The 18,432-nt window shown below is 39.0% G+C and overlaps 1 protein-coding gene across 1 annotated transcript in view; it reads right to left on the reverse strand.

Moving 5' to 3' along the window:
* The window catches only part of LOC124601144 (U3 small nucleolar RNA-associated protein 25 homolog), an 81,361-nt gene that overhangs the window by 29,033 nt on the left and 33,896 nt on the right, over positions 1 to 18,432 (reverse strand). The window contains exons 2-4 of the mRNA XM_047136220.1: positions 17,031 to 17,791; positions 3,369 to 3,573; positions 3,126 to 3,281 (exon numbers count right to left, since the gene is read on the reverse strand). Coding sequence (XP_046992176.1) covers positions 3,126 to 3,281; positions 3,369 to 3,573; positions 17,031 to 17,791 — 1,122 coding nt within the window. The remainder of the gene's footprint in view (positions 1 to 3,125; positions 3,282 to 3,368; positions 3,574 to 17,030; positions 17,792 to 18,432) is intronic.

Below are 18,432 nucleotides of genomic sequence, written 5' to 3' on the forward strand. Positions count from 1 at the left end.
AATTATATATCATTTTATGTTGATCAATTATTAACGGAATAATTGCTTGCAATTATAAATGGAAAGCTTTTATAATTATTTGAAAAACTGTTTCTCATATTCAGGAATGTGGGTGATCATGAGGCTGACTATGCCATTATGAATATGCTTAGTTACAGGGGAGCAATACCAACTCAATTAAAATGAATTTTTGGCCATCCCTTCTCAAAGTGTGAATCAACAGAGTAATTCTTCCAAAAATAATCAAATGACCACAATTCTGTGTTTGCATACTCAAAAATATGTGTAAAAACCAGAAAGATGAGCTGCTGAGAAAGTAAAAAGAAGGTAGGTTAAGAATGAAAAACAGAATTTACTTGAGGGATGGTTGGTTTGCTGCTTGATTGGTTGGATTGGGGGTGATTAAGCGACACAAGGTCATAAGCCCCTCATGTATGGAACATTCCATCTGGAGTTAGATGCATCATCCAGAAATTTGAATGAACTGTGATAATATGAAGGAGTGGTAAATATTGGGATACTAAAAGCAATACTGATAACAATGAATGAGAGGTAAAAGTATATGGGTCAGTCCATATCCAGGGAAGATAGCAATGGAATAAAAAATTCTTTCCACTTGGGCGGAGAGGAGATCTGCACTAGAAGAAGTGAAATGGCTTTAGATAGAATAAATATCAGTAGGACTGATAATAGTAAAATTAGCTAAGAGAAATAGTCAGGTCGATATGTGGGTGACTGCAGTCGAGTGTCCCTCAGAATGCATGATCTGGCACGTGGTATCTCTCCTACAACCATCCCATCCCAAATCTGTTAGTAAAGTGTTAAAGATGGGAATAGAACCCACTCTCTCAGAGGATACATAGAAAGATTTTCCAGTGTTCTTTCATCATTAGCTAATTTCCAGGCTAAGCAAATGTCAAGATGTTGCTTTCACTAGACAGCTATATGGAGAAGCACTATTAAAAAAATGAAGTAGTTTGCTGCAAATAATGGGTTAAACACATCAAAAGTATTAAAAACAGAGTAAAATGGGGATGACCAAGATAGCTGGCAGGAGGTGTAAAGGCATACATATCCTGACCTATCTATGGTTTTATTGTCATCAGTGCAAATGACAGTAGCACCTTGATACTCTTCCCTAAGATGGAACAGCAAGAACCACAAGAGGGAAGGGCACAAAACTCCCAACAGCTAATTTATTTGCGTGACTACCAGATGTCGACATTAAGGATACGGAAAGAGGAAATACTAAAGTTCTGGGATTTTATATTTCTCTTAGTTAGGACAACACACTTCAGGTACTGGGGAGGGTGATCACCTCCGTAACTGACACAGAAAGGTGGTCGCTCACATGATGAGTTTTTATGAAGAGATTGACCACAGTCTCCAAACACTGCGTTGTTCATACAACGGGAAGACATACGTGCAAAACACTGGCATTTGAGGCACTACATCAAGGTGGGTGGGGGGTGAATATGGCTACACATAAGAATAGTAGCCCATGACCGATTTTCTTGGGAAGTGAATCCCCCTCAAAAGCTAAGATGAATACTTCAGTGCCAACTGATTATGCAGTTTGCTTGAATTTGTAATCCTCCCACGATGTGGCTACTGAGGGAAAAGTCCTAGGGTTGCAATGATTTGCACTGAAGCACCAGGTCTGTCTGAAGATACTGTCAGAGTGTCATGGTCACCATTAGATAACTTTGGTCTTTCACTGTGCCATGTGTTATGTGTTTCCATCATGCCACCTGCTCTGAATGAGGGCTCTTCTTATATATAGCCAGAGTAAACGCAATATGGCTTGATGGACACTACCCGGAGTCCAAGTGCATCTAAACAGACAGACACTACTACTCTGCGTGTATGTGCAGTTAACAGCAGCAAAAGGGTATCTAAAGATCTATCAAATGAACTTGCTATCATGCCGAGTATTAGGTAACCTTCACCATAAAACTTGCACTTCTGTAAAATGATTTGGGATTTGAAAACGTGGAGGTCAAACCTGGATATGGGGATGAAACATGAATGGATTGAAATAAGACACATGAAATAGACAAACAAAGTGGGAAAAGACACAACTGATATGCTAAAAACGAATTTTGATGTGAGCATTCTACAGACTAAGTCTGAGAAAATATATAGTCAAAGAGAAAGAATGCAACATAGGAAAGGAAAAAGTACCATAATGATTCAGGGTTCCATGATCACCACACAAGTGTTGTGAGCCCACGGCTGGGGGGGGATGGGGGGGGGGGGGTGAGGGTGAGGGTGAGGGTGAGGGTGAGTGTGTGTGTGTGTGTGTGTGTGTGTGTGTGTGTGTGCATTTGCCAGGGTGGACATGATTATGCATCATGTGACATGTCACCCATCATACACATATGAGGGGTAATAGTTAGCAAACAGACATACAGTTATGACTGGCACTAAGTACATGCCTTCTGCTTTTCCTTAACCTTAACAAATGGCACAACTAATAATGATAGAGAGAGAGAGAGAGAGAGATAGAGAGAGAGAGAGAGAGAGAGAGAGAGAGAGAGAGAGAGAAAGTGTTTAGATATGGTGCCAAATTATGTACAGAAATGTTAATTACTTAAAATGAGAAAGTTTAAAAGTTTTATTTCCATCAATTCACACACTGTTGTTCAGTCATCTTTGATTATTAGCTCCATGAGTCTTTTCTTTTTCTAATGGTTGTCTCTCTAATATGTTCCAACAATAAACCTGCAATGGCAGTTTTCAAAATTTATAGCAGGAAAAAGTATTTTTATTGCAGTACACATGGGGCATTTAAATGCAAATAGCTACAACCACATAATGATGTTTGTGAGTAGAACTTGTATATTTTTTATCAGAGGAATTTCATTAAATCCAACAGATTTTTTTTTTGCCTGGAGAACAGCCTACTGCTTCCTTCTTTACTAAATAAATTGCAGGAATGGACATTTATGAAACATCAAAGCTTTCTATGTATAAGTTTACATTCTGAGAAATACATGAATCTGCAAGAAGATGGATATATCTGTTTCACCATTGGTTAAAATACATTGAATCACATATTTTGCACTGCCTTCATTTAAAACCTTCTATTTGCCTTTCACAAAGTTTTATTACAAGTGTGTTACCTGCATCAAAAATATTTCAGTCTGATCCAGTATTAAGACTTCTATGGATGACAGAAAATCAAAGTCCCGCTCTTTCTCACCTTCAGCACCAATAACAACACGTAGTCCCAATGGTGATGCAATTATTATATCTGCTGAATAAAAATCAGCATATAACTGTAAAGATAAAAAATTACATTATGGGAGCATAATAAAGATACACACAAAACAAGCATTTCTTAAAAAAGAAAAAAAAATACATACCTTTAAACTCTTCTTTGTAACTGATAAACCTATCCTGAAATTGTCATCAGTATTTCCTGCAAAAGTAAGCTCATAATCCTCTGGTTTTGGATTCTTTTTTGGCATTGCAACACTCTCTCCAGTGTATTCCTCAAAAAACCGGCTTTTATTGATAACATTTGCTTTTTCATCTGGCAAAAGAATTGATATCATCATCTGCACAATTCTGCAATAAATAAATTCATACAACTGAAGCCAATTTCACATTTCTCTAATATTTGGTGTTGCCAGAAGAAGATTATACTCTGTCAGTACACAAGTAAAAAGTGGACACACAAGGAAGAGATACGTCAAATTCACAACGAAGACTATATTACTATGTGGAAATCAATGCAACAAGAAACTTTGTGGTCAAGAAATTGAAAACACAGTACTACATTGTCCACTATCTATGTGGAGGAGGTATTGAATAAAATTGGGGAGAAGAGGAGTTTGTGGCACAACTTGACAAGAAGAAGGGACCGGTTGATAGGACATGTTCTGAGGCATCAAGGGATCACAAATTTAGCATTGGAGGGCAGCGTGGAGGGTAAAAATCGTAGAGGGCAACCAAGAGCTGAATACACTAAACAAATTCAGAAGGATGTAGGTTGCAGTAAGTACTGGGAGATGAAGAAGCTTGCACAGGATAGAGTAGCATGGAGAGCTGCATCAAACCAGTCTCAGGACTGAAGATCACAACAACAACAACAACAATCTATGTGCAGAGTCTAAACCTACAAGGTAACAGTTTTATCACAAATAACAGTAATTATATTCTTTTGGCTATCAACATGCAATAACTACTCACTGTGTAGGTTCTTTAAAGACCTTCACATATGAATAAATATTCGTACCTTCCCCATGCAGCAAAAATATTATAGGGAGAACAACAAAACTATCAATTTTTTTTTAATGTACCTCACCGATCTGTCGGTCATTTGGGCTTGTGCAATAAAGACATTGTAATGGTTCTCTCCTGGTATTGTTTTAATTAAAAGTTATAATATGTGGAAATCGCAAGTTTTCATTCTCATACCTAGCTATGTCCTATTCTCCACCTCCCAGCCCTTTTAAATGGACCTTTTCGGAGACGACGACAACACGGAAGAGAGAATAGCTGCTGGTGATGTTGTACCTCATTGTAGAGGAAAGGTAAATACCAAGCCACACACCAAAACTAAAAGGAATTAACATTTATCCAGTGTTCCAGAACTGCCATAACATTCTAAACACACATGTATCTATACCTGTGCACGTTTCTGGACAGACAATTTTTGATGCAACTAAACGATAATGACTACAGCTCTGCACAATTCACATTATCTCTCTCCCCAAATGCTATATCACAGAATGGCAGGTGGCAGCACTAGCAGAGGAGAGCATATAAAGCATGTTAGGGGAACGTGAGAAACAGTACAGTCATTGTCATAATGGGTTTAAATTGTTCAAATGGCTCTGAGCACTATGAAACTTAACATCTGAGGTCATCAGTCCCCTAGAACTTAGAACTACTTAAACCTACCTAACCTAAGGACATCACACACATCCATGCCTGAGGCAGGATTCGAACCTGTGATTGTCATAATGGGGAAATGGAGTGGTTTATCTGATGTTCCACGAGCATGAGCACTGGCTTTTGAGCCAAAGGTGGAAGCATTTCCAAAATGGCTACATTTGTAAACTGTTCGTGTGTCACTTGGGTTAAAATCTACCGTGCATGACAAAATGGCACTATCCAAAACCGGCACTCTGGCAACTGTGGGGCACCGGAGGCCATAGATGACAGGGAGGAACGTTAGCTGTGGATATGGGTATGAGTTAATAGACACGCAAATGTTGAGCGACTAACTGCCCAATGGCCCAGATGAGCCAAGGGACTAACAGAAGTGTACCACAACTGGATGGCCTTTTCAGATGAATCACATTTTATTCTCCATCTGCATGAAATGTCTAAAAGGAAACACCTTGCCACAATCGTCAGTACAATTCAGACCAGAGGAGGGAGCATTATGATCTACGAATGTTATCGTGGCATTCACTGGGTCATCTCATAATTCTGGAAAGCACACTGCATCTATCCTTGGGGACCATGTCCACCCCTACATGCAGTTTGTTTTTCCTCAGAATGATGGCATCTGCCAGCAAGACAATGCATGTCACACAGCTCACAGTGCACATGTGGGGTTTGACGAGCACCAGGATGAGTTTACCATATGCCTCCGGCCGCCAAACCCTCTAGATTTCCCAATAGAGAACCTTGGGATCACATACTGCAGCTGGGTGTGGCACTGGAGTTGGCATGGCTCCACATGTTCCAGAATGTTACTGACTCTATTCCTGCATATCACACAGTGGTCCACACTGCAAAAGGTGCTTTTTCAGGCATATTAATATGGCTGGACAGTGTACATGGGTTGGATAAAAAGTAGTGACAACACTGTTGTAATTTATACCAGATTTTATTGACAGGCATTCTCCAAATTACATACCCTCAATATAATCACTCCACATCTCAATCACCTTTCCCTTCACAGATGGAAGATGTCATGTAGTGTCAGTGCAATCATCTCTGTCAATATCTCACAACGACTGCCCTATGACACAGATGATGTCTTCTCTGTGTTGTAGTGCACGACACAAAGAGATTACTTCATTTTGGCCAACAGATCATAATCGCTTGGACTCATACCGGAGTAATTCTGTGGACGTTTCAGTATGTCTCACCTTCACCATACACAGGAAACTCCTGCACGGGGTTTCCCGTGTGGCATCATGTATTGTCACGAAGTGATTCAGTGCAAGAAGACACTATCATTTTCTTCTCAGTGCAAGAGGAAGGTGAATTAGCCAGAAATTGGGAGTACTAGGCTGCAGTGACCATCTGTTAGGGTGCTTGAATTGGCATCCCACGCTTTCAGACAGTACATACAGCAAATGACTCAAACATAGCTGTCACCACTCACTGGACTACTTCAACTGACCTTCTGCTGTCAACTACAGACAGTGTGCATGCCATTTGATGCACATCCTTTATGTTATGGCAGTGTTATCACTACTTTATAACTAAACCTTGTATATACCTTAATATAAACAGTACACTTACTGCAATAATCTCAAAGAAAAAAAAAAGTATGTGCATAAGTTGCCAGGTTGGAAAGAGAAACATGACAAGAATACAAAATCAGATACCTAAAAAGATAAAGCACCCAAACTTGGCCCTTTCTATAGTAGCCAGACAGAAGATTTTTCACACTGAAAAACAATACATGAATCAAAATCTAGCGGAAGAGAGCATATTTAGCATGGTGGGGATTGTTCACTGCAGAACAAAAGTTACAAACCCAGAAACTCTTCAAATTAAGTCAGAAATTGTGTAGGAACTACAATATAAACTGAAGGTACACTTTGCATGAAACTGCAGAGTCTAAACCTACAAGATAACAGTTTTATCACAAATAACAGTAATTAAATTCTTTTGGCTATCACCTATATCATTACTGAGACTATGGCCAAACAGAAAGTTCTATAAAATAACGGAAATTTAACTTTGTAATGAATCCCTTCTCATTGTTTAGTCCTTTTACATGTTTTCAAGTTCATTTTACACTGAGGTGACTAAAGTCATGGGACACCTCCTAATATTGCTTCGGACTTTATTTTGTCTGGAGTAGTGCAGCAACACAACATGGTATGGACTCAATAAGTCGTCGGTAGTCTCGTGCAGAAGTAATGAGCCCTGTTGCCACTAGAGCTGTCCATAATTGCAAAAGTGTTGCCAGTTCTGGATTTTGTGCATGAACTGACATTTCCATTATGTTCCACAAATATTCAATGTTCATGGTAGGTGATCTGGTTGGTTAAATAATTTGGTTGAAATGTCCATAATGTTCTTCAAATCAACCGAGAACAATTGTGGACTGGTGACATGATGCACTGTCATCCATAAAAATTCCTTTGTTGTTTGGGTACATGAAGTCGGAGACCTCCGAGTAGCCAAATGACTGGTTCTTGGACCACAATAGCCCGTCCATTCCATGCAAACATCCCACACCGTTATACAGCCACCACCACCTTGCACAGTGCCTTGTTGACAACTTGAGTTCATGGCTTCATGGGGCCTGCACCACTCTTGAACCCTACCATTAGCTCCTACCAACTGAAATTGTGACTCATCTGACCAGGCCACAGTTTTCCAGTCATCTAGTGTCCAACCGACATGCTTGAAACCAGGAGAAGCGCTGCAGGCAATGCCGTGCTATTAGCAAAGACACTCATGTTGGTCATCTGCTACCATACCCCATTATGTCATATTTCACCACTATCCTAACAGATAAATTTGCTGTACGTCTCACATTGATTTCTGCAGTTATTTGATGCAGTGTGTTTGTGTAGTAGCAATGACAACTCTATGCAAACACCCCAGCTCTTGGTCATTAATTGAAGACTGTGTTGTCCATCGTGAAAGGTGATGCTTAAACTCTGGCATTCTCGACACACTCTTGACACTATGGATCTCGGAATACTGAATTCCCTAACAGTTTCCGAAATGGAATGTCCCATGCGCCTAGCCCCAACTACTATTCCGTGTTCAAAGTGTTAATTCCTGTGCACTGCCCTTTTATACCTTGTGTAAATGATACCATATGTATATGTACATATTACTATCCCATGACATTTACCACCTCAGTGTATTAAGATTAGATAGGGACTGCATTACTTTACTTACACTGTAAAATTTTTTACTATTGCCTTTTGTGACCCCTAATGTTTTCATCCTATGACTATTGATTGTGATATTTACTTTTTCAATGGTCAAGTATGCACAAAAGACAGTAATCTATATTTCAACTTGATAATAATGTTTATGTTTTTCTAAATATTCTTTTAGTGTGTCTTCAGTTAGGTATGACACTTGGTGGCTGTTCAGAGCCTTGGTGCACACTTATGAACTAGCTCACTGAGATGTACTATCATGAAAAAAGAACCAAAATAGTACAGAAACTACATATCTACCAGTTCTATTAAATAACAGGACATTTTACAAACAATATTCTAGGTAGTAGAGTACCACAATATGGCAGTATACAGGTCAGAAACTTTACAGTGCTTACAAAATATGTGGCTGATTACTGAAATGGATGGCATGTGTTGGAATGCTAGGCAGTGAAGATTCAGAACAACAATTCCTCAAAGAATGCAGACATGAAATCCATGCTTTCCATGATTTATCAAGCTGGAAATGTTATCAACCGAAATATCGGAAGAAGAAACAATACTGTCCCGGATGCACATGTAAAAGATGATGGTATTGTCTATCTGCTGGGAAAACTTTTATAAACACAGTACCAATATGATTAATGAAAAGCCTCTCCACAGTAAATGAAATAGTTTATGTGTATCAAGTCATGTTGTTTCTGTTATATATGCCACTGCAGACAGCTGAGACTGCCACATCATACCATCACGGAGTGTGCAATGGACAGCTATACAACAGATGGAGAAAGCTGCATGCTGAGACACAAAAGCATACATGAAATGATCAAGGATAGGATACTGTGCGATGTGTTGAACAAGATAAATAAGAAGGTGTCATCACTTAAGTCAGAACTGTTTGTCAGGGAGATGTGGAAATTTAAGAGCTGGAAAAATAATATAATACTATAAACGGAACAGTCATCATCCCTTAGCATCCAGCATTGTCAGGAATGCAAGCAATGATCATATGTGGAAGTCATTCCAAATAGACATTATGAGGGAATCAGATGCACAGGATGTGCGGATGCCAATGGAACACAAAACAAAAGTGTCTGTCATCACATGTGCTCTTACAGGTGATAACTGACTCCCCAAGAGAGCTTTAGTGATACCTTAAAAACTGGATGCCTTTGAGCGAGCATCCACAGTTCTACAGTAATTTTTGCTTTGTAGCTGGTGTTGATTTACACATTTGCAAATTTGATGAAATCTTTCCAAGCTAGAAATACTTTTAAATCCAGAAACTATGTCACAAAGCAAAATTTATTAAAACTGCTTGATATTTGTGGAGGACTACAGAGATGGGACGTACATTCACATGCATCCTTAGGTACATATCAAACATGCAAATTTTGTCATGAAAATCAACAACTGCTATGACAAGAAATTCACATACTATTTTACCTTTATCATCTTTCAGTAGTTATCCACATTAATTAAAAATATCAATTTTGTTCATTTATCACTAAGCTAAAATCAGACCAGGGGAAATATTTTCTGTGCCTCATATGAGGCTCTCATACTGAAGTGCACCCTTAGAAATTGCAGTAAGTATATTTCACTTGTGGAATGGTTTTTCCTATTTTCTTTCTTTCAATTTATGAGCTCTGTATAAGTAGCATGTTGATTCTTGTTAGAGGCTTTTGTGTTAACAATTCTGAGGTGAGACTATTATGAAGGCAGTTGTTATGCTACCACACATTAATCCACTGCTGCAGCTATTTTACAACTGTATCATCCACCTTCCACGAATTACGGAACCTGCTGAGGTAGGGTGGCTTGCATGTCTCAAAATACAGTCAGCCATATTGCAGATGCCACCACACTGGAGGGTATCTGTGGAGCAGCCAAGCAAACATGTGGTTCCTGAAGAGTAACAGCAATCTTTTCAGTAGCTGCAGGTGCAACAGTCAGAAAGACAGACTGAACTGGTCTTATAATATCAGTCAAATGACTCTGTTGTGCTGGTATTACAGATAGCTTAAGTAAGGGGAAGCTACAGCCACTATTTTTCCCAACAGCACAGCTCTATTATATGGTTAAATGATGCCTGCATCAATTTCGGTAAAATATCGATCTCTGGGCAAGGACTGCATGGGTGAATGTCACCAATGGGAAAAACAAAACTAATATACTATGGGTTGGAACTTCATATCTCTTAATTAGGCAGGTAGATTAGAAAATTTAAAAAGGTAATGTAAAGGGGAAGTGAGATATAGTGGAAATTAGTGAAGTTTGGTGGCAGGAGGAAGAAAGCTTATGACAAATGAGTACACAAAATCAAACAGTGCTAATGCAGGAGTAGGTATAAGAATGAACTTACACTACTATGAACAGCATAGTGAATGCATTATCATAGCCAAGATAGACACACAGGCAACACCCACCATGGTAGTATGAGGGACACTCAATAATTAAACAAAGGAACTGATGTAGAAATGAAAGTTTGTAGCAGGAGCCCTTTCTTTTTCTTTCTTTATTTTTCATGATTTTAAGTTTCCATCATTGAGATTAGCTGAAACAGCTGACAATAAAAATTATAAAGTAATCTACTCACCAAGTGGCGGCAGAACACACACATAAAAGAAGGTTATAATTAGGCAAGCTTTCGGAGCCAGTGACTTCTTCTTCAGACAGAAGGGTGGAAAGGAAGGGAAGGGAAGGGAAGGGAAGGGAAGGGAAGGGAAGGGAAGGGAAGAGAAGGGAAGGGAAGAGGAGGGAATGGAAGAGAAGGGAAGGAAAAGGGCTGGAGAGGTCTAGGAAAAATTACTAAGAACCACGTGTCATGGGAAACTTACTGGATGGGATGAGAAGAAAAGCTTTCCTTCTCATCCCATCTAGTAAATCGCCCCTGACCTGTGGTTCTGGATGACTTTTCTGAAATCTACCTCTTTTCTTAGTGCTCTACAGTCCTTTTCCTTCACCCCACTTGTTCCCCTTCAACCCTTCAGCCTGAAGAAGGAGTCACTGGCTCTGGAAGCTTGCCTAATTATAACCTTTTTTTATTTGTGCATTTTACCGCCGCTTGGTGAGTTGATTTTTTATATATCAAATTACATTATGTTGTCAAAAACTGAGTATTCTTCTTGACAACAAAATTAGATTTGTTTTTAACGTCAATATTGTATTTAACGATGGTGTGTCTGCTTGAATTTTACATATTAGTTGAACGAAGTTGAGTAATTCACTTTATGACTTCTGAAGGTGAAAAACCCAGCTAACACCTTTTCTCAAATGATTTTACATTATGTTGAAAGTTTAATGAACTGTGGAAATTTTTATAAGTGGGCACAGAAGTGTAAATCCTTTGCGAGAAACCAGCACTAATGCCATTTTTTGTTAAGATCAATGCATTGCAGTTAAATATATAACAAAAAAAGTTGTGGTAATGTTGGAATAGTTCATAATGTTGTCAGTAATAGATTCAAGTATAGCAAAACAAGTGAAAGGTGGGTCTCAAAAAGAGTTATATGAACAATGCAATGAAACAAGATTTAAATTGTGCAGAGACTTGAAAGAATGATATGAAATTGTACATCCCTTTCTAAACAAGATTTTAATTTGCAATGAAACTTGGGCTTACCATTTTGAACCAGACTCAACAAGACAAAAGCATCGAATGGAAGCACATAAACTCATCTGTCTGAAAGAAATTCTGAATACAAGCACCATAAGAGAAAAGTGTTGTCCATCTTTTGGGACGTGCAAAGTATCATCGTATTTGATTATTTGGAAGATCAGGAACAATAAACAATGCCTTAAACTCAGACATGCTGATGAAAAAAGTAAAGCCAGCAATGGAATACAAACTTCAAGGGCCTCAAAGAAAAGGTGTGATATTGTTACACAACAATGCTTGTCCTCACACCACCCAGCTGATGGCAGAAACCATTGAAAAAATGGGTCTGGAAATATTACCTCATCCTCACTATAGTATAGATTTGGCTCCCTCAGATTTTCATTTGTTTGGTCCCCTCAAGGAGGTTCATGAGGGAAAAAAGTTCAGGAACAATGAGGCGGTCAAGGAATCTGTGGGAAAGTGACTCAAACAACACAACAAAACCTTCTCTGCTTCAGGTATAAAAAAAACTTATTCATTATGGGGACAAGTGCGTTAATATTTTGTAGGAATTATGTTGAGAAGTAGTAAAAGTCTCATTAAAAAGTTTGTGTGTGGTTTCAGTTGTCTGAGACTGCAGCCATGTGTGCAAGTTGCCTTTGCGTGTTTGCTGACAAAGCCCTTAATGGCCAAAAGCTATAGCTGTGTGAATCTTTTTGTTATGCCTATCATGACTCAGAATCTCCGCTGTATGGTGAGTAGCAACTTTCCTTCTCTAATATTGTCAGATTTCATCATGGATTTTCCATTGTTTCATTAAAAAGTTTTTTTTCTTCATTAATTTGTTACTTTAATTATTGAATATCCTGGTATAAGGTCATATGCCAATTAAAAGCACAAATGATGAACAGATTGAAAGAATATATGTGAAATAAAAAAAAAAAAAAATATCCACATATTTAAAGGAGAGGAAAATTTAGCTGTGATAGGGGACTGGAATTAAATAATAGGAAAAGAACACAATAACAGACTGACGTGATGATATGTACAGTCACTGAAATGTTAAATGCCTTTATGATGCTTGAAGTGCCAGCTGTATTTGTTTGTCTGTGTGAAGCTGAACCAGTAACGTAAATATTTTTTGTATATATATACAGACTTCGAACGTGGTCAGGTGATTGTGTGTCACTTGTGTCATACGTCCGTATACAAGATTTACACACCCCTAAATATCCCTAGGTCCACTGTTCCCAATGTGATAGTGAAGTGGAAACATGAAGGGACACGTACAGCACAAAAGTGTACAGGCCGACCTCGTCTGTTGACTGACAGAGACTGCCGACAGTTGAAGAGGGTCATAATGTACAACAGGCAGATCATCTACCCAGACAATCACACAGGAATTCCTAACTGCAACAGGATCGCCTGCAAGTACTATGACAGTTAGGCGGGAGGTGAGAAAACGTGGATTTCATGGTCCAGTGTCTGCTCATAAGCCACACAACATGCCAGTAAATGACAAACGACACCTCGCTTGGTGTAAGCAGCGTAAACAATGGACAATTGAACAATGGAAAAATGTTGTGTGGAGTGATGAATCACAGTACACAATGTGGCGATCCGATGGCAGGGTGTGGGTATGGAGAACGCCCGGTGAACGTCATCTGCCAGCGTGTGTAGTGTCAACAGTAAAATTAGGAGGTGGTGGTGTTATAGTGTGGTCGTGTTTTTCATGGAGGGAGCTTGCACCCCTTGTTGTTTTGTGTGGCACTATCACAGCACAGGCCTACCTTGACGTTTTAAGCATCTTCTTGCTTCCCACTGTTGAAGAGGGATGGTTGCATCTTTCAACGCTATCTGGTTGGTTGGTTGTTTTGGGGAAGGAGACCAGACAGCGTGGTCATCGGTCTCATCGGATTAGGGAAGGATGGGGAACGAAGTCGGCCGTGCCCTTTCAGAGGAACCATCCCGGCATTTGCCTGGAGTGATTTTAGGGAAATCACGGAAAACCTAAATCAGGATGGCCGGACGCGGGATTGAACCGTCGTCCTCCCGAATGCGAGTCCAGTGTCTAACCACTGCGCCACCTCGCTCGGTCAACGCTATCTAGCACCTGTTCATAATGCATGGCCTGTGGCGGAGTGGTTACATGACAATAACATCCCTGTAATGGACTGGCCTGCACAGAATCCTACAGAACAGCTTTGGGATGTTTGGAATGCTGAATTTATGCTGCGCCTCAACGACCGTTATCGATACCTCCCCTCAGTGCAGCACTCCATCAAGAATGGGCTGCCATCCCCCAAAAAACCTTCCTGCACCTGATTGAACTTATGCCTGCAAGAGTGGAAGCTGTCATCAAGGCTAAGGGTGGGCCAACACCATATTGAATTCCAGCATTACCGATGGAGGGTGCCACAAACTTTTAAGTCAGTTTCAGCCAGGTGTCTGGATACTTTTGATCACATAGTGTATATGTCGTTGACGTAACAAATTGTTATGTTGTTTTTGTTGTGGTCTTCAGCCCAAAGACTGGTTTGATGCAACTCTCCATGCTACACTATCCTGTGCAAGCCTCTTCATCTCCGAGTAACTACTGGAATCTATAGCCTTCTGACTCTGCTTACTGTATTCATCTCTTGGTCTCCCTTACAATTTTTACTCTTCATGCCTCTCTCCAGTACCAAACTGGTGATCCCTTGATGCTTCAGAATGTGTTCTGTCAACTGATCCCTTCTTTTGGTCAAGTTGTCCGACAAATTCCTTGTCTCCCTAACTCTATTCAGTATCTCCTCATTAGTTACATGATCTATCCATCTAATCTTCAGCATTCTTCTGCAGCGTCACATTTTGAAAGCTTTTATTCTCTTCTTGTCTACGCTGTTTATCGTCCATGTTTCATTTCCATACATGACTACGCTCCATACCATTACTTTCAGACGCTGCATACCATTACTTTCAGAAAATACTTCCTGACACTTAAATCTAACCTCGATGTTAAATTTCTCTTCCTCAGAAATGCTTTCCTTGCCATAGGCACTCTACATTTTATATCCCCTCTACTTCGACTCTCATCAGTAATTTTGCTTCCCATATAGCAAAACTCATTTACTACTTTAACTGTCTCATTTCCTAATCTAATTCCCCCAGCAACACCTGATTTAATCTGACTACATCCCATTATCGTTGTTTTGCTTTTGTTGATGTTCATCTTATTTCCTTCTTTCAATACACTGTCTGTTCCATTCAGCTGCTCTTCCAAGTCATTTGCTGTCTCTGACAGAATTACAATGTCATCAGCAAACCTCAAAGCTTTTATTTCTTCTTCCTAGACTCTAATTCCTACTCCAAAGTTGCCCCCCCCCCTGCTTGCTCAATATACAGATTGAATAACATTGAGGATAGACTACAGCCCTGTTTCACTCCCTTCTCAACCACTGCTTCCCTTTCATGCCCCTCTAGTCTTATAACTGCCTTCTGGTTTCCTCACAAATTGTAAATAGGCTTTTGCTACTGTATTTTATCCCTAACATCTTAAGAATTTGAAAGAGAGTATTCCAGTCAACATTGTCAAAAGTTTTCTCTAAGTCTACAAAAAACTATAAACATCTGTTTGCCTTTCCTTAACCTACCTTCTACAAGAAGTTGCAGAGTTAGTATTGCCTTGCGTGTTCATACAGTTCTTCAGAATCCAAAGTGATCATCCCTGAGGTTGGATTCTACCAGTTTTTCCATTCGTATGTAAAGAATTCATGTTGGTATTTTGCAACCATGACTTATTAAACTGATAGTTCGGCAATTTCCATGCCTGTCAGAACCTGCTTTCTCTGGAATTGTTATTATTATATTCTTCTTGAAGTCTGTGGGTACTTCACCTGTCTCATACATCTGCCACATGGTAGAGTTTTGTCATGGCTGGATCTCCGAAGGCTATCAGTAGTTTTAACAGAAAGTTGTCTATTCCTGGAGCCTTGTTTTGACTTTGGCTTTTCAATGCTCTGTCAAACGCTTCATGCAGTATTACATCTCCCATCTCATCTTCATCTACACTCTCTTCTATTTCCATAATTTTGCCCTCAAGCACATTTCCCTTGTATAGACCCTCTATATACTCCTTCCACCTTTCTACTTTCCCTTCTTTGCTTAGGACTGGTTTTCCATATGAGCTCTTGACATTCATACAGGTGGTTCTCTTTTCTCCAAAGGTCTCTCTAATTTTCCTGTGGGTGGCACCTATCTTACCCCTAGTGATATATGCTTCTACATCCTTACATTTGTCCTCTAGCTATTCCTGCTTAGCCATTTTGCAGTTCCTGTCAATCTCGTTTTTGAGATGTTTGTATTCCCTTTTGCCTACTTCATTTACTGCATTTTTCTATTGTCTCCTTTCATCAATTAAACTGAATCTCCCTTGTGTTACCCAAGGATTTCTACTAGCTCTCATCTCTTTACCTAATTGATCCTCTGCTGCCTTCAGTATTTCATCTCTCAAAGCTACCAATTTTTCTTCTACTATGTTCATTTCCCCACTTGTTATACAAACATTAAAAGGTCACGTACTTTCAGTAGGCAATATGTCAATTTCCTAAAAACCTATGAAGAGGTATCACCAAATTGTAACCAACAACAATGTTAACCACTAGATGGTAGAGCATATTGTTAAGTATAAGTTTAGTTTCAATGTTCAACAGTGCATGTCATCTGCATCTAACCCCCAACAATAGTTTCTCTGATTGGATAGGTGGGATCTCTCCTTCCAATACACCCTTTGGTACTGCAATTCTTGTGCCCAAGTCTCTGATATTCCCTGTCCTTCAATTAACTCCAACTGTGCTTCTGCCCCACAGCCAGTCAACTTTCTCACTCTTTCCCTCTGACTTGAGTTAATTCATAAATAATCAAGTCTATACATCGAAGTATCTTTTCCACATTGCACTCTCAGTGTTTAATACTGAACATTATCCTGTACCCAACACCCTATTCAGTGCCCACGACACACTACTACCTACCTGCTCTCTTTGATGACTTAGCTTGTCCTTTCCTTTGCTCTCCCCCCTTCCTTTCTTGCAATCCTTCATCTACTTGTTCATCACATCTTTTCCAGCCCAACTAATCTAATAAAAGACATTATTAGGAAAGACTATCCTGAGAAAAAATCACACACACACACACACACACAATGTGAATATGGTCTACAGGTTTATAGGCAATGAGTCTATTCAAAGAAGAATGCAAGTAATGAACCACAAGATGTCATTTTACATAGAGTTACTAAAATGGTAACAAACAAATATTATCAAATAATTGAATAAATGGCCAAAAGTTACCTGTATGCTGAATGTCTAAAGGGGACAATTATTAAAACTTTTGGCCTTACTAAGCCTTGATCCCTGAACTCATCAGGTACTTCTTGTTTCTTTAAAAGCTTTGCATTGTGATGCACAATTTTTAGTCGTGTTTTCAAGATGTGATTAATGGCGTGTAGACAATATACAAATTTAATCTGTTCACAGTTATTAAATGTTCTTTCTGGAAAATATAGATCTTGATACTTTAAAATTACTGAGAACAATTCACGTTGCAATGGAGTGAGGGAAATGATTTCTTTAGTTTCATCTGTCTTCAAATTACAGTAATTGGCTTTTGTCAGGTTGTTCTGAATTTGAGACTTCACATAAAATTTCAGCCAGCCAGGACCTTCAACAATTTTAGGGACTGTGCCCTGTTTAGCAAAAGTTTTCTGTTCACTAATAGATATTTTTCCTTCCCCAAATTTATCACTGGTGCTTGTTTCAATAGAACATGGTAGGGTAACTGTTAAATTTCCAAGAACTGGCCATTTTACATGTGATCTTATTACATGTGGTGGCTCTTCTGTAACTGCCCCAAGTAATGAAGAATCAAGTTCAAAATTAAAATGGGTGATGAAAGGGTCCAACAAATTATCTTCTTTGGCTTCTTCTTCTTCTTCTTCTTCTTCCTCTTCAATGTATTTGCGATCACTTCTGTCTTCAATCCCTGAATTTCCTTTGCCATCAACTTCACACTCATTGTTGTAGTAATCCTTTTCTTCATCAGTAGATGCAACCTGCAGAATAAATATAATAATACAACATTTCATCAGTATAACTGTTAATGTCATTAACATTTAAACTATAAAGACTGGCTTTGCTTGTTCAAACACACGGACATAAACACAAAATTCCATCTTTTGAGAACAGTAGCTTGCCTAATTTAAAATTCCAGGTAAGAAAAGGAACACAGCATGCAGTAGAGTGAAAGAAGTGTCCAAGTCATACAGCATCCCGTCTTAAGAGAAAACCATGTAGGCCTATGTGAAGAGAGAATACGTCATCAGTAATATGTATCTAAAAATAGCATAATGTTAGATAATATAAATAGTAATATGATAACAAATGCAGAATAAGGATTAAATCTGAATTACTTCTCTCCTTTCTAACCTTCTCTAATCGATCCCTCTTTTCCTCCCTGTGGAAGAAACTAAAAGTTCCAAAAGTTAGGATGTTAGTTTATGTGTATCTATTGACTACTTAGAAGTTAAACTTGCAAAATCATTCTGTCTCTGTGTAATTTTATAGTATTCTCAAGAGCATTTCCCCTTTGACACACATGTTTAATATACTGATTAACGTGTTTGTCACTTTACAATGCACAGTTCAGTTCAGCAAGTTGCATGAGGCAGTTGCATACATAGTTTAGAAACCATTA

Source organism: Schistocerca americana, chromosome 1 (assembly GCF_021461395.2).
Source record: "Schistocerca americana isolate TAMUIC-IGC-003095 chromosome 1, iqSchAmer2.1, whole genome shotgun sequence".
Classification (NCBI taxonomy): domain Eukaryota; kingdom Metazoa; phylum Arthropoda; class Insecta; order Orthoptera; family Acrididae; genus Schistocerca; species Schistocerca americana.